This window comes from Aquarana catesbeiana, linkage group LG13 (assembly GCF_042186555.1).
Source record: "Aquarana catesbeiana isolate 2022-GZ linkage group LG13, ASM4218655v1, whole genome shotgun sequence".
Classification (NCBI taxonomy): domain Eukaryota; kingdom Metazoa; phylum Chordata; class Amphibia; order Anura; family Ranidae; genus Aquarana; species Aquarana catesbeiana.
Window position 1 is genome coordinate 235,646 of NC_133336.1, and position 27,729 is coordinate 263,374.

The 27,729-nt window shown below is 53.3% G+C and overlaps 1 protein-coding gene across 1 annotated transcript in view; it reads left to right on the forward strand.

Moving 5' to 3' along the window:
- Positions 1–291: 291 nt before the first annotated feature.
- Positions 292–27,729, forward strand: part of EML1 (EMAP like 1) — a gene marked incomplete in the record, with an annotated part of 215,487 nt that continues 188,049 nt past the window's right edge. The window contains 2 exon segments of the mRNA XM_073609641.1: positions 292–439; positions 23,432–23,614. Of these exon segments, the coding sequence (XP_073465742.1) occupies positions 382–439; positions 23,432–23,614 (241 nt within the window).

A 27,729-nucleotide genomic window follows, 5' to 3' on the forward strand; every position in this document is an offset into this window, starting at 1 on the left:
TGGTGGGAGGAGTTTGTGGTGGGAGGAGTGTGTGGTGGGAGGAGTCTGTGGTGGGAGGAGTCTGTAGTGGGAGGAGTCTGTAGTGGGAGGAGTGTGTGGTGGGAGGAGTCTGTAGTGGGAGGAGTGTGTGGTGGGAGATTTGCGGAGATTTCGCACAGTCTTCTCTCAGGTCGTCATTATCGGTTGTAGAATAATAAATGGGGGGCGGTAGTATTAGTAGTACCGGGCGGTAATGATCTAGTTCGGTATGGAGGGGCGGAGTCGCCGATCAGGGGCGGGAAGGGTTAATGGTAAGGGCGGGGCCTGTGTCGGGAAAGGGGCGGGGTGTCGGTCTGGCGGTTGTCATGGTAACAGAAGGGGGTGTGGTGAGGATCGGGCAGTATGGAGGACGGATACTCCGCTCTGTATGACACCGCCCCGCTCTTCTCCTTCTGTCACGGTGAGTACCGGGGAGGAGTGTTCGGTCCGGTATGTGTTTCTGTATTCTCACCCCTCCCCCCCCCCCTCACACTCCGGTGCCTCTCCCCCCTCCCCCACAACATTATAACCGGCGACACTGGAAGGCAGATATCGGAGAAGATGTGAAGTTCGGGGTCACAGAGCCAACAATCCTCCACAGAACTGGAGGAAGGAGCAATGGAGGAACTTCACTATGAGTTGGGAGTGTTGACTTGGCCTCCAAATTCCAGAGCCCCAGTCAGAGAGGTAGACGGCGTGACACCCCCCCCCCCCCCCACATTCCTCCGGTGTTTAGTTAGTGGTGTGGTTAGGTTTTGGTTGGGGTTGGGGTTTGGTTTTGGGTTGGGGTTGGTTTTGTTTGGTTGGATTTTGGTTTGGGGTTAGGTGTGGTTGGGGTTTGGTGTGGTTGGGTTTTGGTTTGGGGTTAGGTGTGGTTGGGGTTGGTTTTGTTTGGTTGGGGTTGGGGTTAGGTGTGGTTGGGGTTAGGTGTGGTTGGGGTTAGGTGGGGTTGGGTTGGGTTTTGGTTTGGGTTTTGGTTTGGGGTGTGGTTGGGGTTAGGTGTGGTTGGGGTTGGTTTGGTTGGGGTTAGGTGTGGTTGTATGGTTGCCACCTCATCCCTTTAAACCCGAACACATATTAATCACACAGGTTCTGTGGCTGATTAAGGTGGTAATTAAACTCACTTGGTGCCTCATCTGCATTTAATTAGCCTCAGAACCTGTGTAATTCAAAGGTGTTCGGGTTTAAAGGGATGAGGTGGCAACTCTATGTGGTTGGGGTTTGGTTTGGGGTTAGGGTTAGGTGGGGTTGGGGTTTGGTTTTGGTTAGGTGGGGTTGGGGTTTGGTTTTGGTTAGGTGGGGTTGGGGTTTGGTTTTGGTTAGGTGTGGTTGGGGTTAGGTGTGGTTGGGGGTTGGGGTTGGGGTTAGGGTTAGGTGTGGTTGGGGTTGGGGTTGGGGTTAGGTTTGGTTTGGTTTTGGTTTGGGGTTGGGTTTTGGGTTGGGGTGTGGTTGGGGTTGGTTTTGTTTGGTTGGGGTTAGGTGGGGTTGGGGTTTGGTTTTGGGTGGGTTTTGGTTTGGGGTTGGGGTGTGGTTGGGGTTGGTTTGGTGTGGTTGAGGTTTGGTTTTGGTTGGGTTGGGTTTGGGGTTGGGGTGTGTTTGGGGTTGGGGTGTGTTTGGGGTTGGGGTGTGGTTGGGGTTGGTTGGGTTGGGGTCAGGTTGGGTTGGGGTTGGGTTTGGGGTTTGGTTGGGGTTGGGTTGGTTTGGTTTGGTTGGGGTTAGGGTTGCGAAGGCAGCTGGTGGTCGGGTGGGGGTTTAGGTCAGAAGAGGGTGTAGTTGATGGTTTAGGGCGGCTGAGGGTGTAGGTCCAACTAGCACTGTCCAATGGGAGTCTCGCCCACCTGTCACCGCACTGTACAGAGCATCAATTTTGGTTGGGCTTTTGTTGGGTAGAGGAAAGCGTGTGGCAGGCCATGGCTTCGGGGGTGGGGTTAGACCTTCGGGGGTGGGGTTAGACCTTCAGCTGGCCATTTAATTCATTTCTGAGAGTTTTTTTAGTTTTCGACCTCAGAATTTCACATTTCCTTTGACGCGTTTTGATCGATGTCCATGCAGGTTCGGTTGATTTCTCATTTCCTGTGTTAGACTAATGGAGAGCAATCAGGAAGATGCGATGAAATGTAGAGTGCTGTCATGGCGGAATGAACGGTCGCATCGATCGGCATTAATCACCTTTCACTATAAACATTGACCAATCAGAAACACCAGATCCATTTCCTAATGACCTCTCCTGATTGGATAATATTCCCCATGGAGAGCGCCATCAGGAGGTCAATCAATGACCCTTCATTGTCTCCACTATGAGCTGCATAAAGGATCTTCTACAACAGAATACATTGTATATGGTGTCGCGGACTGTTTGGGTGTCACAGAATATATGGTGTCGCGGACTGTTTGGGTGTCGCGGACTGTTTGGGTGTCGCGGACTGTTTGGGTGTCGCGGACTGTTTGGGTGTCGCGGACTGTTTGGGTGTCGCGGACTGTTTGGGTGTCGCGGAATATTTTGGTGTCGTGGACTGTTTGGGTGTCATAGAATATATGGTGTCGGGGACTGGGTGTCGCGGACTGTTTGGGTTTCGCGGAATGTTTGGGTGTCATAGAATATAGGGTGTCGTGGACTGGGTGTCGCGGGCTGGGTGTCGCGGACTGTTTGGGTGTCATAGAATATTTGGGTGTCACAGAATATATGGTGTCGCGGGCTGGGTGTCGCGGACTGTTTGGGTGTCGCGGACTGTTTGGGTGTCGCGGACTGTTTGGGTGTCGCGGACTGTTTGGGTGTCGCGGACTGTTTGGGTGTCGCGGACTGTTTGGGTGTCACAGAATATATGGTGTCGCAGAATATTTGGGTGTCGCGGACTGTTTGGGTGTCGCGGACTGTTTGGGTGTCACAGAATATATGGTGTCGGGGACTGTTTGGGTGTCGCGGACTGTTTGGGTGTCGCGGACTGTTTGGGTGTCACAGAATATATGGTGTCGCGGACTGTTTGGGTGTCGCGGACTGTTTGGGTGTCGCGGACTGTTTGGGTGTCGCGGACTGTTTGGGTGTCGCGGACTGTTTGGGTGTCGCGGACTGTTTGGGTGTCGCGGACTGTTTGGGTGTCGCGGACTGTTTGGGTGTCGCGGACTGTTTGGGTGTCACAGAATATATGGTGTCGCAGAATATTTTGGTGTCGCGGACTGTTTGGGTGTCGCGGACTGTTTGGGTGTCGCGGACTGTTTGGGTGTCGCGGACTGTTTGGGTGTCATAGAATACTGGGTGTCGCGGGCTGGGTGTCGCGGGCTGGGTGTCGCGGACTGTTTGGGTGTCATAGAATATTTTGGTGTCGCGGACTGTTTGGGTGTCACAGAATATATGGTGTCGCGGGCTGGGTGTCGCGGGCTGGGTGTCGCGGACTGTTTGGGTGTCGCGGACTGTTTGGGTGTCATAGAATACTGGGTGTCGCGGGCTGGGTGTCGCGGGCTGGGTGTCGCGGACTGTTTGGGTGTCATAGAATATTTTGGTGTCGCGGACTGTTTGGGTGTCACAGAATATATGGTGTCGCGGACTGTTTGGGTGTCGCGGGCTGTTTGGGTGTCGCGGGCTGTTTGGGTGTCGCGGGCTGTTTGGGTGTCGCGGACTGTTTGGGTGTCGCGGACTGTTTGGGTGTCGCGGACTGTTTGGGTGTCGCGGACTGTTTGGGTGTCACAGAATATATGGTGTCGCGGGCTGTTTGGGTGTCATAGAATATATGGTGTCGCGGACTGTTTGGGTGTCGCGGACTGTTTGGGTGTCGCGGACTGTTTGGGTGTCGCGGACTGTTTGGGTGTCATAGAATATATGGTGTCGTGGTCTGTTTGGGTGTCGCGGACTGTTTGGGTGTCATAGAATATATGGTGTCGCGGACTGTTTGGGTGTCGCGGACTGTTTGGGTGTCGCGGACTGTTTGGGTGTCGCGGACTGTTTGGGTGTCGCGGACTGTTTGGGTGTCATAGAATATAGGGTGTCGCGGACTGTTTGGGTGTCGCGGACTGTTTGGGTGTCGCGGTCTGTTTGGGTGTCGTGGGCTGGGTGTCGCGGACTGTTTGGGTGTCGCGGTCTGTTTGGGTGTCGCGGTCTGTTTGGGTGTCGCGGTCTGTTTGGGTGTCGCGGTCTGTTTGGGTGTCGCGGTCTGTTTGGGTGTCGCGGTCTGTTTGGGTGTCGCGGTCTGTTTGGGTGTCGCGGTCTGTTTGGGTGTCGCGGTCTGGGTGTCGCGGTCTGGGTGTCGCGGACTGTTTGGGTGTCGCGGACTGTTTGGGTGTCGCGGACTGTTTGGGTGTCGCGGTCTGTTTGGGTGTCGCGGACTGTTTGGGTGTCGCGGTCTGTTTGGGTGTCGCGGTCTGTTTGGGTGTCGCGGTCTGTTTGGGTGTCGCGGTCTGTTTGGGTGTCGCGGTCTGTTTGGGTGTCGCGGTCTGTTTGGGTGTCGCGGTCTGTTTGGGTGTCGCGGACTGTTTGGGTGTCGCGGACTGTTTGGGTGTCGCGGACTGTTTGGGTGTCACAGAATATATGGTGTCGCGGACTGTTTGGGTGTCACAGAATATAGGGTGTCGCGGACTGTTTGGGTGTCGCGGACTGTTTGGGTGTCATAGAATATATGGTGTCGCGGTCTGTTTGGGTGTCGCGGACTGTTTGGGTGTCATAGAATATATGGTGTCGCGGACTGTTTGGGTGTCGCGGACTGTTTGGGTGTCGCGGACTGTTTGGGTGTCGCGGACTGTTTGGGTGTCGCGGACTGTTTGGGTGTCATAGAATATAGGGTGTCGCGGGCTGGGTGTCGCGGGCTGGGTGTCGCGGGCTGTTTGGGTGTCGCGGGCTGTTTGGGTGTCGCGGACTGTTTGGGTGTCGCGGACTGTTTGGGTGTCGCGGACTGTTTGGGTGTCGCGGGCTGTTTGGGTGTCATAGAATATAGGGTGTCGCGGACTGTTTGGGTGTCGCGGACTGTTTGGGTGTCATAGAATATATGGTGTCGCGGACTGTTTGGGTGTCGCGGACTGTTTGGGTGTCGCGGACTGTTTGGGTGTCGCGGGCTGTTTGGGTGTCATAGAATATAGGGTGTCGCGGACTGTTTGGGTGTCGCGGGCTGTTTGGGTGTCATAGAATATATGGTGTCGCGGTCTGTTTGGGTGTCGCGGACTGTTTGGGTGTCATAGAATATATGGTGTCGCGGACTGTTTGGGTGTCGCGGACTGTTTGGGTGTCGCGGACTGTTTGGGTGTCGCGGACTGTTTGGGTGTCGCGGACTGTTTGGGTGTCGCGGACTGTTTGGGTGTCATAGAATATATGGTGTCGCGGGCTGTTTGGGTGTCGCGGGCTGTTTGGGTGTCGCGGACTGTTTGGGTGTCGCGGACTGTTTGGGTGTCGCGGACTGTTTGGGTGTCGCGGACTGTTTGGGTGTCGCGGACTGTTTGGGTGTCGCGGACTGTTTGGGTGTCGCGGACTGTTTGGGTGTCATAGAATATAGGGTGTCGCGGACTGTTTGGGTGTCGCGGACTGTTTGGGTGTCGCGGTCTGTTTGGGTGTCGCGGACTGTTTGGGTGTCGCGGACTGTTTGGGTGTCGCGGACTGTTTGGGTGTCGCGGACTGTTTGGGTGTCGCGGACTGTTTGGGTGTCGCGGACTGTTTGGGTGTCGCGGACTGTTTGGGTGTCGCGGACTGTTTGGGTGTCGCGGACTGTTTGGGTGTCGCGGACTGTTTGGGTGTCGCGGACTGTTTGGGTGTCGCGGACTGTTTGGGTGTCGCGGACTGTTTGGGTGTCGCGGACTGTTTGGGTGTCGCGGACTGTTTGGGTGTCGCGGACTGTTTGGGTGTCGCGGACTGTTTGGGTGTCATAGAATATAGGGTGTCGCGGACTGTTTGGGTGTCATAGAATATAGGGTGTCGCGGACTGTTTGGGTGTCGCGGACTGTTTGGGTGTCGCGGACTGTTTGGGTGACATAGAATATAGGGTGTCGCGGACTGTTTGGGTGTCGCGGACTGTTTGGGTGTCGCGGACTGTTTGGGTGTCATAGAATATATGGTGTCGCGGTCTGTTTGGGTGTCGCGGTCTGTTTGGGTGTCATAGAATATATGGTGTCGCGGTCTGTTTGGGTGTCATAGAATATATGGTGTCGCGGTCTGTTTGGGTGTCGCGGACTGTTTGGGTGTCGCGGACTGTTTGGGTGTCGCGGACTGTTTGGGTGTCGCGGACTGTTTGGGTGTCGCGGTCTGTTTGGGTGTCAGGAGATGAAGGTATGGAACGTCCTCCTCTAACCATGTCTCGGGGGGGGGGGGGGATGGATTCAGTAACCAGCGGGGGGGATAAATAAGGGTGGAGATAAGACGGTGACCCCCAGACAAGTCAGTGGTGCAGCACCGACACCCCTCAGATATCGGCAGTTCAGAAGGAGTGAGCTGAGCAAAGGCAGATTAGGGTGAGAAAGGCCCTTCTTAGCCCCCTCCTTTGTACGGGGGGATCTAAAATTTGGGGAAGATCTGTACGGTGGGGGGGGGGGGGGGGGGGTGGGTGGGTGTAGGTGTGTACTGGAGGGGGATTTTACTGGGGGGGTGGAGATTTGAACAGGGGGGTGGGGGATTTGTACTTGGGGGGTGGAGGTGTGTACACGGGGGGGGAATTTGTACTGGGGGGGTGGAGGTGTGTACTGGGGGGGGATTTGTACTACGGGGGGGTAGAGGTGTGTACTGGGGGGGGATTTGTACTACGGGGGGGTGGAGGTGTGTACTGGGGGGGGGATTTGTACTACGGGGGGGTAGAGGTGTGTACTGGGGGGGGATTTGTACTACGGGGGGGTGGAGGTGTGTACTGGGGGGGGTGGAGGTGTGTACTAGGGGGGATTTGTACTGGGGGGGGTGGAGGTGTGTACTGGGGGGGTGGAGGTGTGTACTGGGGGGGGGGGTGGAGGTGTGTACTGGGGGGGGATGTGTATTCAAGGGGGGTGGTGATCTGTGCTGGGGGGATTTAAAATTTTGAGGAGTTCTGTACTGGGGGGTGGACATGTGTACTGGGGGGATCTGTACGGGGGGGGGGGGATCTGTACTGGGGGGGTGGTCATGTGTACGGGGGGGGGGTGGACATGTGTACTGGGGGGGATCTGTACGGGGGGGTGGACATGTGTACTGGGGGGGTGGACATGTGTACCGGGGGGGATCTGTACGGGGGGGTGGACATGTGTACCGGGGGGGGATCTGTACGGGGGGGTGGAAATGTGTACCGGGGGGGGATATGTACGGGGGGGGTGGACATGTGTACCGGGGGGGGATATGTACGGGGGGGGGTGGACATGTGTACTTGGGGGGGGATATGTACGGGGGGGGGGTGGACATGTGTACTGGGGGGGGGGATCTGTACGGGGGGGTGGACATGTGTACTGGGGGGATCTGTACGGGGGGGTGGAAATGTGTACCGGGGGGGGTGGACATGTGTACTGGGGGGGGATATGTACGGGGGGGGGTGGACATGTGTACTGGGGGGGGGGATCTGTACGGGGGGGGTGGACATGTGTACTGGGGGGATCTGTACGGGGGGGGGGGTGGACATGTGTACTGGGGGGATCTGTACGGGGGGGGTGGACATGTGTACTGGGGGGGGATCTGTACGGGGGGGGTGGACATGTGTACTGGGGGGGGATCTGTACGGGGGGGGTGGACATGTGTACTGGGGGGGGGGATCTGTACGGGGGGGGTGGACATGTGTACTGGGGGGGGGGGATCTGTACGGGGGGGGTGGACATGTGTACTGGGGGGGGGGGATCTGTACGGGGGGTGGACATGTGTACTGGGGGGATCTGTACGGGGGGGGGGGTGGACATGTGTACTGGGGGGATCTGTACGGGGGGGGGTGGACATGTGTACTGGGGGGGGATCTGTACGGGGGGGGTGGACATGTGTACTGGGGGGGGATCTGTACGGGGGGGGTGGACATGTGTACTGGGGGGGGGATCTGTACGGGGGGGGTGGACATGTGTACTGGGGGGGGGATCTGTACGGGGGGGGTGGACATGTGTACTGGGGGGGGGGGGGATCTGTACGGGGGGTGGACATGTGTACTGGGGGGATCTGTACGGGGGGGGGGGGTGGACATGTGTACTGGGGGGATCTGTACGGGGGGGGGGTGGACATGTGTACTGGGGGGATCTGTACGGGGGGGGGGTGGACATGTGTACTGGGGGGATCTGTACGGGGGGGGGGTGGACATGTGTACTGGGGGGATCTGTACGGGGGGGTGGACATGTGTACTGGGGGGATCTGTACGGGGGGGGGGTGGACATGTGTACTGGGGGGATCTGTACGGGGGGGTGGACATGTGTACTGGGGGGGATCTGTACGGGGGGGGTGGACATGTGTACTGGGGGGGATCTGTACGGGGGGGTGGACATGTGTACGGGGGGGTGGACATGTACGGGGGGTGGACATGTGTACTGGGGGGGGTGGACATGTGTACTGGGGGAGGGGATCTGTACGGGGGGGGTGGACATGTGTACTGGGGGGGATCTGTACGGGGGGGATGGACATGTGTACGGGGGGGTGGTGATCTGTGCTGGGGGGGGTGGTGATCTAAAATTTTGGGGAGTTCTGTACTGGGAGGGGATCTGTACTGGGGGTGTGGAGATGTTTACTGGGGGAGATGTGTACCTGTATTGAGGGGGAAATCTAACATTTGTGGGAGATCCATACGGGGGGGGGATCTGTATTGGGGGGGGGAAATCTGTCCTGGAGGGGATTTTAGCTTTGAGAGGGAAGTAATTTTTCATTGTATTTGATCTACTGACCTGTACATTCTGCACCCCTGACCCCTCCTAAGGCGGGGAAGCTGTGGTAGGGAGTGGAGGTCTGTACTCTTCACACTCCCTACTGGTTGCTGCGGACATCTTTCCTTCATTCAGTATTTGCATCCTTATTGTAGGTTGTCAGGAGAAGTGATTTCCCGTAAGTGAGCCGGATGATGACAATCTCATTCTAGGTTATGTGTATGGCTTCCACCAATGGATTGCTCTCCATTATTGCTTCCACCAATGGTTTGCTCTCCATTATCAAGGCTTCCACCAATGGATTGCTCTCCATTATCATGGCTTCCACCAATGGATTGCTCTCCATTATTGCTTCCACCAATGGTTTGCTCTCCATTATCAAGGCTTCCACCAATGGATTGCTCTCCATTATCATGGCTTCCACCAATGGTTTGCTCTCCATTATCATGGCTTCCACCAATGGACTGCTCTCCATTATCAAGGCTTCCACCAATGGTTTGCTCTCCATTATCAAGGCTTCCACCAATGGATTGCTCTCCATTATCAAGGCTTCCACCAATGGTTTGCTCTCCATTATCATGGCTTCCACTAATGGACTGCTCTCCATTATCAAGGCTTCCACCAATGGTTTGCTCTCCATTATCAAGGCTTCCACCAATGGATTGCTCTCCATTATCAAGGCTTCCACCAATGGTTTGCTCTCCATTATCAAGGCTTCCACTAATGGATTGCTCTCCATTATCAAGGCTTCCACCAATGGATTGCTCTCCATTATTGCTTCCACCAATGGATTGCTCTCCATTATCATGGCTTCCACTAATGGATTCCTCTCCATTATCATGGCTTCCACCAATGGTTTGCTCTCCATTATCAAGGCTTCCACCAATGGTTTGCTCTCCATTATCATGGCTTCCACCAATGGTTTGCTCTCCATTATCAAGGCTTCCACCAATGGATTGCTCTCCATTATCAAGGCTTCCACCAATGGTTTGCTCCCCATTATCATGGCTTCCACCAATGGTTTGCTCTCCATTATCAAGGCTTCCACCAATGGTTTGCTCCCCATTATCATGGCTTCCACCAATGGTTTGCTCTCCATTATCAAGGCTTCCACCAATGGATTGCTCTCCATTATTATTGATGAGCTCATCCGAGGAAAACGAAATCGGGAACTTAATGGATCAGTAGACTCGTCTCCCTCAGAGTCGGCTCTGTTTTGGCATTTACTTGGCTTTAGTTTGGCTTGTAGCGGCTCTGATAAATCCCACATGTGCTCCTCTCTGATATAGACGCATCCTGTGTACAGCTCTGTGACTGTGAGGTCTGCTGGGACTCAATGTGGGTAACTGCTGGGAGTACGGAGGAGGGGGCCGCTTGGAGGACTCAGTCCAGAGACATGCTGGGAGTACTGTAGAGGGGGGGTAGTCTGGGGACATGCCGAGAGTACGGTGGGGGGGGGTAGTTTGGGGACATGCCGAGAGTACGGTGGGGGGGTAGTCTGGGGACATGCCGAGAGTATGGTGGGGGGGTAGTTTGGGGACATGCCGAGCGTACGGTAAGGGTGGGGGGTAGTCTGGGGACATGCCGGGTGTACGGTGGGGGAGGGGTAGTCTGGGGACATGCCGGGAGTACGGTGGGGGAGGGGTAGTCTGGGGACATGCCGGGAGTACGGTGGGGGGGGTAGACTGGGGGACATGCCGGGAGTACGGTAGAGGGGTGGGGGTAGACTGGGGGACATGCCGGGAGTACGGTAGAGGGGTGGGGGTAGACTGGGGGACATGCCGGGAGTACGGTAGAGGGGGGGGGGGGTAGACTGGGGGACATGCCGGGAGTACGGTAGAGGGGGGGGGGGTAGACTGGGGGACATGCCGGGAGTACGGTAGAGGGGGGGTAGACTGGGGGACATGCCGGGAGTACGGGGGGGGGGGGGGTAGACTGGGGGACATGCCGGGAGTACGGTGGGGGGGGGGTAGACTGGGGGACATGCCGGGAGTACGGTGGGGGGGGGGGTAGACTGGGGGACATGCCGGTAGTACGGTGGGGGGGGGGGGTAGACTGGGGGACATGCCGGGAGTACGGTGGGGGGGGTAGACTGGGGGACATGCCGGGAGTACGGTGGGGGGGGTAGACTGGGGGACATGCCGGGAGTACGGTGGGGGGGGGGGGTAGACTGGGGGACAGGCCGGGAGTACGGTAGAGGGGGGGGGGGGTAGACTGGGGGACAGGCCGGGAGTACGGTAGAGGGGGGGGGGTAGACTGGGGGACATGCCGGGAGTACGGTGGGGGGGTAGACTGGGGGACATGCCGGGAGTACGGTGGGGGGGTAGACTGGGGGACATGCCGGGAGTACGGTGGGGGGGGTAGACTGGGGGACATGCCGGGAGAACGGTGGGGGGGGGGGTGTAGACTGGGGGACATGCCGGGAGTACGGTAGAGGGGGGGGTAGACTGGGGGACATGCCGGGAGTACGGTAGAGGTGGGGGTAGACTGGGGGACATGCCGGGAGTACGGTGGGGGGGGGGTAGACTGGGGGACATGCCGGGAGTACGGTGGGGGGGTAGACTGGGGGACATGCCGGGAGTACGGTGGGGGGGGGTAGACTGGGGGACATGCCGGGAGAACGGTGGGGGGGGGGGGGTAGACTGGGGGACATGCCGGGAGTACGGTGGGGGGGGGGTAGACTGGGGGACATGCCGGGAGTACGGTAGAGGTGGGGGTAGACTGGGGGACATGCCGGGAGTACGGTGGGGGGGGTAAACTGGGGGACATGCCGGGAGTACGGTGGGGGGGGGTAGACTGGGGGACATGCCGGGAGTACGGTGGGGGGGGTAGACTGGGGGACATGCCGGGAGTACGGTGGGGGGGGTAGACTGGGGGACATGCCGGGAGTACGGTGGGGGGGGGGGTAGACTGGGGGACAGGCCGGGAGTACGGTAGAGGGGGGGGGGGGTAGACTGGGGGACAGGCCGGGAGTACGGTAGAGGGGGGGGGGTAGACTGGGGGACATGCCGGGAGTACGGTGGGGGGGTAGACTGGGGGACATGCCGGGAGTACGGTGGGGGGGTAGACTGGGGGACATGCCGGGAGTACGGTGGGGGGGGTAGACTGGGGGACATGCCGGGAGTACGGTGGGGGGGGTAGACTGGGGGACATGCCGGGAGAACGGTGGGGGGGGGGGGTGTAGACTGGGGGACATGCCGGGAGTACGGTAGAGGGGGGGGTAGACTGGGGGACATGCCGGGAGTACGGTAGAGGTGGGGGTAGACTGGGGGACATGCGGGAGTACGGTGGGGGGGGGTAGACTGGGGGACATGCCGGGAGTACGGTGGGGGGGTAGACTGGGGGACATGCCGGGAGTACGGTGGGGGGGGTAGACTGGGGGACATGCCGGGAGAACGGTGGGGGGGGGGTGTAGACTGGGGGACATGCCGGGAGTACGGTGGGGGGGGGGGTAGACTGGGGGACATGCCGGGAGTACGGTGGGGGGGGGTAGACTGGGGGACATGCCGGGAGTACGGTGGGGGGGGGTAGACTGGGGGACATGCCGGGAGTACGGTGGGGGGGGGTAGACTAAATGGGGGACTGGGGACTTCTATTCTTCAGAGGTATGGTGGAGGTTCTGTAGATGCCGTTCCTCGGACGGGTCCCGGTCTCAGGGACTGAACGTTCCATACAGAAGTCTTCTGTTTATTTTGGGAAATCTTTCTGGATACAAAGTCTGAATCTGACTTCAATATTCCGATATTTTTTTTCCTCCTCGGGGTTGGTGTCATCCAGTGAGGGGGATGAAGAACTCAGCAATGACCTCATCGGCTCCACAATCCCGCCAGTCGCTGGAAGTCGCTTCCTCTGTATACAGAAAGGTCGCAGATTTTCCACTCTCTGAAATGGAAGCCAAATTCCTCTGACCTAAAGATAGTGCAGCGCGGTCGTCGGGTGAGTAAGATGTTCTCTGCCTGGAGGACTCCGACCTTCATTCATTCTCAGGGATGGTCAGAGTTTAGGGCCAGCGATCGTACAAAGGAAGACTCCGACCTTCATTCATTCTCAGGGATGGTCAGAGTTTAGGGCCAACGATTGTATAAAGGAAGACTCCGACCTTCATTCATTCTCAGGGATGGTCAGAGTTTAGGGCCAACGATCGTACAAAGGAAGACTCTGACCTTCATTCATTCTCAGGGATGGTCAGAGTTTAGGGCCAACGATCGTATAAAGGAAGACTCCGACCTTCATTCATTTTCGGGGATGGTCAGAGTTTAGGGCCAGCGATCGTACAAAGGAAGACTCCGACCTTCATTCATTCTCAGGGATGGTCAGAGTTTAGGGCCAACGATCGTACAAAGGAAGACTCCGACCTTCATTCATTCTCAGGGATGGTCAGAGTTTAGGGCCAACGATCGTATAAAGGAAGACTCCGACCTTCATTCATTCTCAGGGATGGTCAGAGTTTAGGGCCAGCGATCGTACAAAGGAAGACTCCGACCTTCATTCATTCTCAGGATGGTCAGAGTTTAGGGCCAACGATCGTACAAAGGAAGACTCCGACCTTCATTCATTCTCAGGGATGGTCAGAGTTTAGGGCCAGCGATCGTATAAAGGAAGACTCCGACCTTCATTCATTCTCAGGGATGGTCAGAGTTTAGGGCCAACGATCGTACAAAGGAAGACTCCGACCTTCATTCATTCTCAGGGATGGTCAGAGTTTAGGGCCAACGATCGTATAAAGGAAGACTCCGACCTTCATTCATTCTCGGGGATGGTCAGAGTTTAGGGCCAGCGATCGTACAAAGGAAGACTCCGACCTTCATTCATTCTCAGGGATGGTCAGAGTTTAGGGCCAGCGATCGTATAAGGAAGACTCCGACCTTCATTCATTCTCAGGGATGGTCAGAGTTTAGGGCCAACGATCGTATCTGAGAAGAGCAGCAACTAAAATCCTTTAAATAAATAATGATATTGAAGCGCTTCACAATGTGCATGAAAATGAATATATAAGAATAAATATAAATAGTCAAATAAATCCAGCGGTGAGTAAAAAGTCCTATAAAATCCAGCAATCAAAATAGTGTAAAATTATAAAAAATTAGTGACACCAAATGTGTAAAAAATCCACATAAAAATAAATATATAGGGATGTATTCAGAAGGTTCAATGATACAGGTGTAGAATCCTGATTGGTATAGAGCTTTTGATCACTAGCAAAGCTGTTTAAAAACACTTGCTTAATTAAGGTGCTCATTGATAGTAACAATGTGTTTTTTGCTTCTATTCACAACCAATGTGGGAATCATAAACAGGCAGATAAGAGAAAAAACCAATCATTGTGCAATAGTTAGGATACCAAGGTACACAGGCAAACTTCAGTCCACTCACGTGTGCCTTATAATGATAAGGTATATGCAGGTTTTACTATAGCAGTCAGCCGCCTTAGACAGGAGCAGATTCAGCACCTTAATTAAGTAAGATTTATTTGACTATTTATATTTATTCTTATATATTCATTTTCATGCACATTGTGAAGCGCTTCAAATATCATTATTTATTCTTTTTAAGTGACTCTGAAAACACTCTCTTTTGATAGCAGCCTCACTTGGTTTTATGTGTTATTATCGGCTATTTAGCATCACAGCGCTTTGTGTTTTATATATATATTTTTTCAACTAAAATCCTTTGCTGCTCATGTAGGATCGGGAAATGATTGTAAGGTGAACAGTTATAAAGAGAAGCGCTCCGTATTGGGGTACAAATGTTCCCTCTATTTTATGGGTTGGGTGACCGCAGATCGATGAGCTCCGCTCTCTCCTCCTATCAGGTGTGTCCCTTCTGAGCACTTGAGCTGATTGGCTCCTTGTGCTGCACAGGACTACAAGAAGTCGATCGCTGGTCACAGTCCGCACTTCAACTGATTATATTATAAAATATAAATCCATTTCTTGTCATTTATAGAAAGGTGTCCTGACAATGATGTTCTCTTCATACGCCCCTCGTGCAGGACGCCCCTCGTGCAGGACGCCCCTCGTGCAGGACGCCCCTCGTGCAGGACGCCCCTCAGATTATGTCCTACTTTTCTTCTATGGCTGCAGATTGCAGATAAAGGTTTCCTTCTGTAATGTATGAGAAGAACGATCGATTCTTGTAGCTGGGTGATAATTGAACATTGGGGAAGTGTGAACCTGAGACGAGCACGAGGAGCATGAGGGGCGAGCGAGAAATACGAAGAGTGAGGGGCGAGCAAAATGTGAGGTGCGAGGAGCGGCGAGCAGATAGAGAGCACAGGGGCGGAGCGAGGAGCATGGGGGAGAGAACGAGGAGCGCAGGGGCAAGCGAGGAGTGTGCGAGGAGCGCAGGGGGTGTGCGAGGAGCGCAGGGGGCGAGCGAGGAGTGTGCGAGGAGCGCAGGGGGCGAGCGAGGAGTGTGCGTGGGGGGGGGGAGAGCGAGGAGCGCCAACGCTGAGCAGAGAGAGAGGGGCGAGCGGATGGAGAGCGAGGAGAGAGCGAGAAGCAAGCAGAGCGTCAGGAGCAAGCGGAGAGAGAGCGAGGAGCAAGTGAAGGGCGAGGAGCATGAGTGATGAGAGAGCGAGGAGTGTGTGAGGGGCGAGCGGATGGAGAGCGAGGAGGGTGGGGATAGAGCGAGGAGCGAGCAGAGCTCGAGGGGCAAGCGGGGAGGGAACGCGAGGAGCGAGCGAATAGAGAGTGAGGTGAGCGGAAAGAGATCAAGGGGCGAGTGGAGAGTGAGGAGAGTGAGGGGCAAAACATGAAGGGTGAGCGGGGAGAGAGAGCAAGGAGCACAGGGGTGAGCAGGGAGCAAGTGAGGGGCGAGCGAGGAGCATGGGGGAGAGGGTGGGGAGTGAGGAGGGGTGGGCACAGAGAACGAGGAGCGTGGGGGGTGAGCGAGGAGAGAGCGAGGAGCGTAGGGGGGTGAGCAGGGAGCAAGTGAGGGGCGAGCGAGGAGCATGGGGGAGAGGGTGAGGAGTGGGGAGCGAGGAGGGGTGAGCGGAGAGAGAGCGAGGAGCGTGAGGGGTGAGCGGAGAGAGAGCGGAGCGTGGGGGGCGAACAGGGAGAGAATGAGGAGCACAAGGGCGGGGGGTGAGAGCGAGGAGGGGCGGGCACGGAAAGAGTGAGGAGCATGGGGGGAGAGCGAGGAGCACGGGAGAGAGCGGGGAGAGAGCGAGGAGCGTGGGGAGTGAGCGGGGAGAGAGCGAGGAGCGTGGGGGTGAGCGAGGAGGGGCGGGAGCGGAAAGAGTGAGGAGCATGGAGGGCGAACGGGGGGAGAGCGGGGAGCGTGGGGGGTGAGTGGGGAGCGTGGGGAGAGAGCGAGGAGCGTGGGGGGTGAGCGGGGAGAGAGAGCGAGGAGCGTGGGGGGTGAGCGAGGAGAGAGTGAGGAGCGTGGGGGGTGAGCGAGGAGAGAGTGAGGAGCGTGGGGGGTGAGCGAGGAGAGAGTGAGGAGCGTGGGGGGAGAGCGAGGAGCGTGGGGGGTGAGCGAGGAGCGTGGGGGGTGAGCGAGGAGAGAGCGAGGAGCGTGGGGGGGTGAGCGAGGAGCGTGGGGGGTGAGCGAGGAGAGAGATTTGTCGGGTTGCATCCAATAGCTGACCTCTGACCCCGGAGAGGTCGATGAAGTTTTTCGGTGGGAATTTCTTCTCACATTTTGGCTGATTGACAAGTAACAATCGTTTTCTAGTTCCCCTCCCCCCTGAGGGTGAAACAAATTGAAATCCCTCAGCACAATTTTGGGACTTTGACCTGTGTTAGTAAATCGCATCGATCGTCTCCACAAATGGTGACGGATATTTTTGTACTTCTTTTTTTTTTTTTTTTTTTTTTTATTATTAAAGAAATTTTAAATTTGTTTCAAGATAGTAAAAGAAAAGTTTTTATAAATGTATCTTTTGTATTTCTTGTGATTCTCATGGTTTGTCCCGGCGATCGCAGCGATCTCACATCCTGTATTAGTCGGTATTTGTACACAGATACAATCATCCGACACTAACTGACACCTGTAACCAAAATATGCTGACCTTGACCTTTGCCCCGACCTTGACCCTGACACTAACCCTGGCAAACCTTCATCTTGGGGGGAGGGAGGGGTCTAAATAATACTTTTGGTTTGTTTCCATTTCCTCTCCTGCAAAGAATGTGATAGAATGGATCCTGTATTATACAGTGCCTGGAAAAAGTATTCATACCCCTTGGAATTTCCCACATTTTGTTACAACCAAAACCATAAATGTATTTTATTGGGATTTTATGTGATAGACCAACACAAAGTGTCACATAATTGTGAAGTGGAAGGAAAATGATAAATGATACAAATAAATATGTGAAAAGTGTGGGGGGAGAGGCATTTGTATTCAGTCCCCTTTACTCTGATAACTATAATCTAGAGGAACCAATTGTCTTCAGAAGTCACCTAATTAGTAAATAGAGTCCACCTGTGTGTCATTTAATCTCAGTATAAATACAGCTGTTCTGTGAAGCCCTCAGAGGTTTGTTAGATAACCTTAGTGAACAAACAGCATCATGAAGGCCAAGGAACACACCAGACAGGTCAGGGATAAAGTTGTGGAGAAGTATAAAGCAGGGTTAGGTTATAAAAAGATCTCCCAAGCTTTGAACATCTCACGGAGCTCTGTTCAATCCATCATTGGAAAATGGAAAGAGTATGGCACAACTGCAAACCTACCAAGACATGGCCGTCCACCTAAACTGACCGGCCGGGCAAGGAGAGCATTCATCAGAGAAGAGCCAAGAGGTCCATGGTAACTCTGGAGGAGCTGCAGAGATCCACAGCTCAGGTGGGAGAATCTGTCCACAGGACAACTATTAGTCGTGTTCTCCACAAATCTGCCCTTTATGGAAGAGTGACAAGAAGAAAGACATTGGTGAAAGAAAGTCATAAGAAGTCCTGTTTGTAGTTTGTGAGAAGCCATGTGGAGGACACAGCAAACATGTGGAAGAAGGTGATCTGGTCAGAGGAGACCAAAATTCAACTTTATGGCCTAAAAGTAAAACGCTATGTGTGGGGAAAACTAACACTGCACATCACCCTGAACACACCATCCCCACCGTGAAACATGGTGGTGGCAGCATCATGTGGTGGGGATGGTTTTCTTCAGCAGGGACAGGGAAGCTGGTCAGAGTTGATGGGAAGATGGATGGAGACAAATACAGGACAATCTTAGAAGAAAACCTGTTAGAGTCTACAAAAGACTTGAGACTGGGGCGGAGGTTCACCTTCCAGCAGGACAACGACCCGAAACATCCAGCCAGAGCTACAATGGAATGGTTTAGATCAAAGCATATTCATGTGTTAGAATGGCCCAGTCACAGTCCAGACCTAAATCACATTGAGAATCTGTGGCAAGACTTGAAAATTGCTGTTCACAGACGTTCTCCATCCAATCTGACAGAGCTTGAGATATTTTACAAAGAAGAATGGGCAGAAATGTCCTCTCTAGATGTGCAAAGCTGGTAGAGACATCCCCAAAAAGACTTGTAGAGAAAGGGGGTTCTACAAAGTATTGACTCCGGGAGGCGCCATACAAATGTCCCTCCCCCACACTTTTCACATATTTATTTGTATCATTTTCCTTCCACTTCACAATTATGTGACACTTTGTGTTGGTCTATCACATAAAATCCCAATAAAATACTTTTATGTTTTTGTTGTAACAAAATGTGGGGAATTTCAGGGGGTATGAATACTTTTTCCTGGCACTGTATATACAATGTATATATATTTATTACTCGCAGAAGTTGGAGATCGTCACCTGAAACGATTGGAGTTGGTTTCATTCTCAGTCTGCCGCTCCTCGTTCCTCCATCTATTATCGATCGGGTGATGTGGCACTTTTCTACCAATCATTGTACATGGCGGCCATTACTGATCACATGACATCCTGAGGCCTTCCTACAATCCAAGCCCTGAATGAAGGTGACATTTACAGCTCCCTCTAGTGGCTGATATACAAATATATATCAAATATCACAGTAAGAAAAATATGGAGAAGCAATCCGAGAATATTTGTGTAAGACGGCGACGATCGAACTTGTGAGGTCTCAATGCGATTTCATGTCTTGGGACTTTGATTAGACTAGTTCAGAGAAAAATCCTCCAAAATCGCACTTTCCATACAACTCTATGGGCACATAGCACAGGCTCCTCCCCCAAAGTCACATCTGATGATTCTGTGCGATCCGAACTCCGCCCACAGAGGAGAAATCCCAGGAAAACACGGGGGAGGGGTTATTGCTGCTCACCAATTGGCTGGAAATCGGCGACTTCTCAATTTCTAAGTCATGAAGACATTAAAAATGTAGAAAGTCCGTCAGAAGTCACAACTCAGATTCTTGTGCCAGGTCAGTGACAGAATGACGGCCAGGCGCCCAGTATTTTCATATATTCCCAAAAAATCCCTTCAGCAGTAAAAACGAGGCCCAGCTGCTGATTATTTCCACCCCCCAGCAGGATAATATATACAACCGGCACCTAGAAAACGTTCTGCCAATGATCGTCACCAAATAAAACCAGCGACCCGTCACCTCCCCTCCTATACCCGCTGGTGACCCGTCACCTCCCCTCCTATACCCGCTGGTGACCCGTCACCTCCCCTCCTATACCCGCTGGTGACCCGTCACCTCCCCTCCTATACCCGCTGGTGACCCGTCACCTCCCCTCCTATACCCGCTGGTGACCCGTCATCTCCCCTCCTATACCCGCTGGTGACCCGTCACCTCCCCTCCTATACCCGCTGGTGACCCGTCACCTCCCCCTCCTATACCCACTGGTGACCCGTCACCTCCCCTCCTATACCCACTGGTGACCCGTCACCTCCCCTCCTATACCCGCTGGTGACCCGTCACCTCCCCCTCCTATACCCGCTGGTGACCCGTCATCTCCCCTCCTATACCCGCTGGTGACCCGTCACCTCCCCTCCTATACCCGCTGGTGACCCGTCACCTCCCCTCCTATACCCGCTGGTGACCCGTCACCTCCCCCTCCTATACCCGCTGGTGACCCGTCACCTCCCCTCCTATACCCGCTGGTGACCCGTCACCTCCCCTCCTATACCCGCTGGTGACCCGTCACCTCCCCTCCTATACCCGCTGGTGACCCGTCACCTCCCCTCCTATACCCGCTGGTGACCCGTCACCTCCCCTCCTATACCCGCTGGTGACCCGTCACCTCCCCTCCTATACCCGCTGGTGACCCGTCATCTCCCCTCCTATACCCGCTGGTGACCCGTCACCTCCCCTCCTATACCCGCTGGTGACCCGTCACCTCCCCTCCTATACCCGCTGGTGACCCGTCACCTCCCCTCCTATACCCGCTGGTGACCCGTCACCTCCCCTCCTATACCCGCTGGTGACCCGTCACCTCCCCTCCTATACCCGCTGGTGACCCGTCACCTCCCCTCCTATACCCGCTGGTGACCCGTCATCTCCCCTCCTATACCCGCTGGTGACCCGTCACCTCCCCTCCTATACCCGCTGGTGACCCGTCACCTCCCCTCCTATACCCGCTGGTGACCCGTCACCTCCCCTCCTATACCCGCTGGTGACCCGTCACCTCCCCCTCCTATACCCGCTGGTGACCCGTCACCTCCCCTCCTATACCCGCTGGTGACCCGTCACCTCCCCTCCTATACCCGCTGGTGACCCGTCACCTCCCCCTCCTATACCCGCTGGTGACCCTTCACCTCCCCTCCTATACCCGCTGGTGACCCGTCACCTCCCCTCCTATACCGCTGGTGACCCTTCACCTCCCCTCCTATACCCGCTGGTGACCCGTCACCTCCCCTCCTATACCGCTGGTGACCCGTCACCTCCCCTCCTATACCCGCTGGTGACCCGTCACCTCCCCCTCCTATACCCGCTGGTGACCCGTCACCTCTCCTCCTATACCCGCTGGTGACCCGTCACCTATCCTCCTATACCCGCTGGTGACCCGTCACCTCCCCTCCTATACCCGCTGGTGACCCGTCACCTCCCCCTCCTATACCCGCTGGTGACCCGTCACCTCCCCTCCTATACCCGCTGGTGACCCTTCACCTATCCTCCTATACCCGCTGGTGACCCGTCACCTCCCCTCCTATACCCGCTGGTGACCCGTCACCTCCCCTCCTATACCCGCTGGTGACCCTTCACCTCCCCTCCTATACCGCTGGTGACCCGTCACCTCCCCTCCTATACCCGCTGGTGACCCTTCACCTCCCCTCCTATACCCGCTGGTGACCCTTCACCTCCCCTCCTATACCCGCTGGTGACCCGTCACCTATCCTCCTATACCCGCTGGTGACCCGTCACCTCCCCTCCTATACCCGCTGGTGACCCGTCACCTCCCCCTCCTATACCCGCTGGTGACCCTTCACCTCCCCTCCTATACCCGCTGGTGACCCTTCACCTCCCCTCCTATACCCGCTGGTGACCCTTCACCTCCCCTCCTATACCCGCTGGTGACCCGTCACCTCCCCTCCTATACCCGCTGGTGACCCGTCACCTCCCCTCCTATACCCGCTGGTGACCCGTCACCTCTCCTATACCCGCTGGTGACCCGTCACCTCCCCTCCTATACCCGCTGGTGACCCGTCACCTCCCCTCCTATACCCGCTGGTGACCCGTCACCTCCCCTCCTATACCCGCTGGTGACCCGTCACCTCCCCTCCTATACCCGCTGGTGACCCGTCACCTCCCCTCCTATACCCGCTGGTGACCCGTCACCTCCCCTCCTATACCCGCTGGTGACCCGTCACCTCCCCTCCTATACCCGCTGGTGACCCGTCACCTCCCCCTCCTATACCCGCTGGTGACCCGTCACCTCCCCCTCCTATACCCGCTGGTGACCCGTCACCTCCCCTCCTATACCCGCTGGTGACCCGTCACCTCCCCTCCTATACCCGCTGGTGACCCGTCACCTCCCCTCCTATACCGCTGGTGACCCTTCACCTCCCCTCCTATACCCGCTGGTGACCCGTCATCTCCCCCTCCTATACCCGCTGGTGACCCGTCACCTCCCCTCCTATACCCGCTGGTGACCCGTCACCTCCCCTCCTATACCCGCTGGTGACCCGTCACCTCCCCTCCTATACCCGCTGGTGACCCGTCACCTCCCCCTCCTATACCCGCTGGTGACCCGTCACCTCCCCCTCCTATACCCGCTGGTGACCCGTCACCTCTCGTGTACGACTTCCAAACCGAGATGCGTTGTAAATCTAGTCAATGCATTTTTGAGGACAATTGACATTTTCTGGTTGGTTGGTATTTTCAGGAGAGGTGGGCGGGTCTTCCAGTATGGAGTCCTTTTTGTCAAGGAACATCTGCCGGTCTCCATATACAATATACACCCCTTTTCCTGACACCCTCATAAACCTATACGTGTTCTTCATCTGCCGGTCTCCATATACAATATACACCCCTTTTCCTGACACCCTCATAAACTATACGTGTTCTTCTGACTCGGAGCCATTGCTAGGGATTGTTCATGAAGACGGTTGTCCAGAACTGAGGGGGAGCTTTATTAAAGAGTTTAGAATGTGGTGCAGCTCTGTGTGGGAGCCAATCAGCTTCCAGGATTTCTTAGAAAATAATAGAAACCTTCGCGCCAGTGGTGTTGATAGCAGATACTATATATGAATTACATATACTGGTGGTACATCTAGTAAGAAAACATTCCCAACAATAAAAAAAATTTGTGGAAATATGTAAACAATCAGTGTAAGCTGCTCCCCAATTTTTGAATAATCAAAAAAATAGATAATCAAAAAAAGATGTAAGAAAGCTAGGGGGCGCTAGATACCATACTATTCAAGTGCTCTAAATAAATATATCTCCTGCATTACCAAGAAAATGAAAATCATAATAATGACAAATCATAATTAGATTACACATTGAAGTGCCTACAATAGTGAAAAAAATATATATAGTGATTGATTGTCCACATAAAAAAGTGATTGAAGTAGTTGAAGTGATATCTTTCAATATTATCCCAATCTTGTTGCTGAAAACAAAAGGTTTTCCATCACCAAAGAAAAAATAAGAAAGGAAAAACACCTCGAAGTAGTAGATATCTGCTTACCAGATACCAATGACTCCTTTAGTTAAAAAGAGAGTCACTAGCGCTTGTGCAGGGTTGTGCCTGCTCACATGGATGGCCGGACTGTGGTTGGTATTATAGGCATGGATCGTTCCCGTCAAGCTCATTCAAGATAGGATAAGGATACATAGGAAACAAAAACAGTCTCCATAGCGTAAAACCATTTATGAAAAAAGTAAACAAATTAAAAAGCCAAATGGCCGCTTACATTGGTGGGTGCCTACCCGGCACTGGGGCTGCTTGCATGTCAGGGTGACTTCGCAGTCAGAAATAGCCTTTCATGTCTCCTCCACGCTGGCGTGCTTTCCAGCTTACACAGGGGGGCAGCCAAAGGATCCGGATGTTGTTGGGTGATAGGACATGTGACCACGTACCGCTCCGACGTACGTTTCGTAGTAAAACGTCTTCCTACGTGACAGGATTTCTTGTCATGTTAGAAGCTGATTGGCTGCGCCACATTCTGCACTCTCCAGTAAATCTCCCCCAGGATGTCTTTTATAATCTGAGTTTTTGGGGGAGGGGATTGATTGCCTGACTCTGTCCTGAATGTTGCTCTGCTTTGTTTCAGATGACAGCGCCTCGGCGTCCAGCAGCATGGAGGTGACGGAGCGCGTTTCGTCCCTGGAGCAGCGGGTGCAGATCCAGGAGGATGAGATCCAGCTGTTGAAGTCGGCCTTGGCTGATGTAGTGAGGAGGTTGAACGCGTCGGAGGAGCAGCAGGCACTACAGAACCGGAAGGGACCCACCAAAGGTGCGTTGATGTCACTGTGTATCCATTGTGGTCACCAGGTGTAGCCCAGCCCCCGCCTGTGTGTTTTTAGATCTTTAATTATTGCTATTGGGTTATATGCAGCTACTTCTAGGTGATTGGACACAGAAGGCTGCAGGGACATCCCACTTTATAACTCCTCCCACTCCCAGCTATATAATCCCTCCTACTCCCAGCCAGCCTGCGTTCTTTTCTCTGAAGAAGCTTCTCTTCTTTTTCCTGTGGAGGTTTTTTCTCTCTTTTCCTGCTCCACGGCCATTGTGGTTCCCTTGATTGACCCCCCAGCAGAGCTTTGGGGGGCTGAACCCCAAGCCCAGCAGATTCTAGAAATGGGGCTGGCCTGCAATATTGTGGACATGCATTGAGTGCTGCTGTAGGCACTTCCCTTGGCATGTAGTGATCTGCTTTACAGCCCATTGCCGTGGTCTGCCAATAGTAGTGCCCCTGAAGACCCCTGCGGGGGGATGTCCATCAAAGCCAGCATGGGGTATTCCCCCTGTTTATCCTGCATGTGAGGATCCATACCTCCTTAGGTTGTGTGGTGACCTCTTCTGGTGGTGGCACCTGAGATCTGAGAGCGCCAAGGTTCCCTGGCATAATAGTTTTTATTGGTGCATTTGCACAACTTCCCACTTATGGCCCCGAGTACCAAAGTGTTTACTGCAGCTGCATTCCCATGGCGCTCGCTGTGCCCGCACCTCCTCGCCTTCAGTCACTATGGCTGCATGCCCAGTACTCCACAAATGAGACTTTGCCCTTCAGGCAGACACATTACCTGAGGAGGAGATGGACGATCTTTCTGCTTCTAAGGAATGGGATCAGGATTGCACACATGTGCTCCGAGCGTCCTACTTCCAGCCTGAGGGATTTCCCAGTCCTACTTCCAGCCTGAGGGATTTCCCAGTCCTACTTCCAGCCTGAGGGATTTCCCAGTCCTACTTCCAGCCTGAGGGATTTCCCAGTCCTACTTCCAGCCTGAGGGATTTCCCAGTCCTACTTCCAGCCTGAGGGATTTCCCAGTCCTACTTCCAGCCTGAGGGATTTCCCAGTCCTCAGCCAGTTACATATATATTACATAGTTACATAGTAGGTGAGGTTGAAAAAAGACACAAGTCCATCAAGTCCAACCTATGTGTGTGATTATGTGTCAGTATTACATTATATATCCCTGTATATTGTGTGATTATATGTCATATTACATTATATATCTCTGTATGTTGTGTGATTATATGTCATATTACATTATATATCTCTGTATGTTGTGTGATTATATGTCATATTACATTATATATCTCTGTATGTTGTGTGATTATATGTCATATTACATTATATATCTCTGTATGTTGTGTGATTATATGTCATATTACATTATATATCTCTGTATGTTGTGTGATTATATGTCATATTACATTATATATCTCTGTATGTTGTGTGATTATATGTCATATTACATTATATATCTCTGTATGTTGTGTGATTATATGTCATATTACATTATATATCTCTGTATGTTGTGTGATTATATGTCATATTACATTATATATCTCTGTATGTTGTGTGATTATATGTCATATTACATTATATATCTCTGTATGTTGTGTGATTATATGTCATATTACATTATATATCTCTGTATGTTGTGTGATTATATGTCATATTACATTATATATCTCTGTATGTTGTGTGATTATATGTCATATTACATTATATATCCCTGTATGTTGCGGTCATTCAGGTGATTATCTAATAGTTTCTTGAAATGATCGATGCTCCCCGCTGAGACCACCGCCTGTGGAAGGGAATTCCACATCCTTGCCGCTCTTACAGTAAAGAACCCTCTACGTAGTTTAAGGTTAAACCTCTTTTCTTCTAATTGTAATGAGTGGCCGCGAGTCTTATTAAACTCTCTTCTGCGAAAAAGTTTTCTCCCTATTGTGGGGTCACCAGTCCGGTATTTGTATATTGGGGGGTCACCAGTCCGGTATTTATATATTGTGGGGTCATCAGTCCGGTATTTATATATTGTGGGGTCACCAGTCCGGTATTTATATATTGTGGGGTCACCAGTCCGGTATTTGTATATTGTGGGGTCACCAGTCCGGTATTTGTATATTGTGGGGTCACCAGTCCGGTATTTGTAAATTGTGGGGTCACCAGTCCGGTATTTATATATTGTGGGGTCACCAGTCCGGTATTTATATATTGTGGGGTCACCAGTCCGGTATTTATATATTGTGGGGTCACCAGTCCGGTATTTATATATTGTGGGGTCACCAGTCCGGTATTTATATATTGTGGGGTCACCAGTCCGGTATTTGTATATTGTGGGGTCACCAGTCCGGTATTTGTATATTGTGGGGTCACCAGTCCGGTATTTATACAATGAAATCATATCCCCTCTCCAGCGTCTCTTCTCCAGAGAGAATAAGTTCAGAGCTCACAACCTTTCCTCATAACTAAGATCCTCCAGACCCTTTATTAGCTTTGTTGCCCTTCTTTGTAGTCGCTCCATTTCCAGTACATCCTTCCTGAGGACTGGTGCCCAGAACTGGACAGCATACTCCAGGTGCGGCTGGACCAGAGTCTTGTAGAGTGGGAGAATTATCGTTTTATCTCTGGAGTTCAATGCCAATATTCTGTTTGCTTTTCTTGCAGCAGCTTAGACTTTCTACTCGTAGCCATACTCTGTGTGGGCTGCTTGGAGGCCATCCTTTGTCAGACATTCAGGATGATTCTCCTCTCTATTTACTTGCTCAGGATCCTTTGGCTTAAATGCTGATTAACTTGCGTTTCCGTGTTAGAATCGTCTTGAGCAGCTACCCCTGTGAAGGAGAAAGTCTGGTAACTGCTGGATAAGTACATCATATAGATTAGAGGGTAAAATGACTCTTCTCCCCCCAGAAAACATAGGCCTCTAAAGCTGCCAAGCCTGGTTCCAAGGCTTTTCCTCAGTGGTGGCGAACCCTCACTTCTAACAGGCGGCCGCCTTCCATCCCAGCAAATGTCAGGCGCCTGGCTTTAGATACAAACTAGAATATTGCACTACAGAGCAGGTAAAACTTGCCTCTCCCCAAAGGCCAGGCTCTCCCTAGCATGGTGGATTTCCAAGCCAAAGCTGGAGTCAGAGAAACCTTTTCCATCAGAGATGTACCTGTAGATGCCAGCATGTCAGGCTGGGGAGAAATACTGGTGCAGGGAACCTGGTCACTGGAAGAAGCTGGAGCTCACAGCAGTTTGGTTGTCTCTTCAATGCCGAACTCCTCTTTTGCAAGCAAACTTGACAAGAATCCAACTGGACAGTGCCATGGGCATGGCCTACATCCGTCATCAAGGAGGCATCAGAAGTTATGCCACTCAAAGGGAAGTGGACTTGATCCTCTCTTTGGCAGAACTTCACGTTCCAGCCCTGTCCACATCCCAGGCGTGAAAAATTGTCAGGCAGGTTTTTTCAGTTGTCACCATCTGGATCCAGGGGAATGGGCACTTTACCACAGGCAAGGGACATTGGATGTGGATCTTCTGGCATCCAGATTCAACAACAAACTGGACAGGTACCCCTATTTCTCAGTGAATCCTCTAGTGACGTGCTGGGATCAGTTCAAGCTGATCTATGCCTTTCCATCACTTCAGATTCTCCCTCATCTGCTCCACAGGATTGAGATGGAGAGCATTCTGGTGACTTTCATCGCACCGAATTGTCGCAGGAAATGGTTGTACTTGGACATACTCGAGCTCCTTGCAGACTCTCTGTGGGCTCTTCTGGATTGGCTGGATCTTCTGTTTCAGGGCCAGTGTTCCAGCTTGCTTCCTGTCTTAACAGGTCAATTAGCTGTTGATGCTACAGCGGTGGCCAAATGTTTTGAGAATGACATACATATTAAGTTTCACAAAGTCTGCTGCCTCAGTTTTTATGATGGCAATTTGTATATTCTCCAGAATGTTATGAAGAGCGATCAAATGAATGAAGTCCCCCTTTTTCCAATGAAAATGAACTCAATCCAAAGAAAAAACATTTCCACTCCATTTCAGCCCTGCCACAAAAGGACCAGCTGACTTCATATCACTGATTCTCTCGGTAACACAGGTGTCAGTGTTGA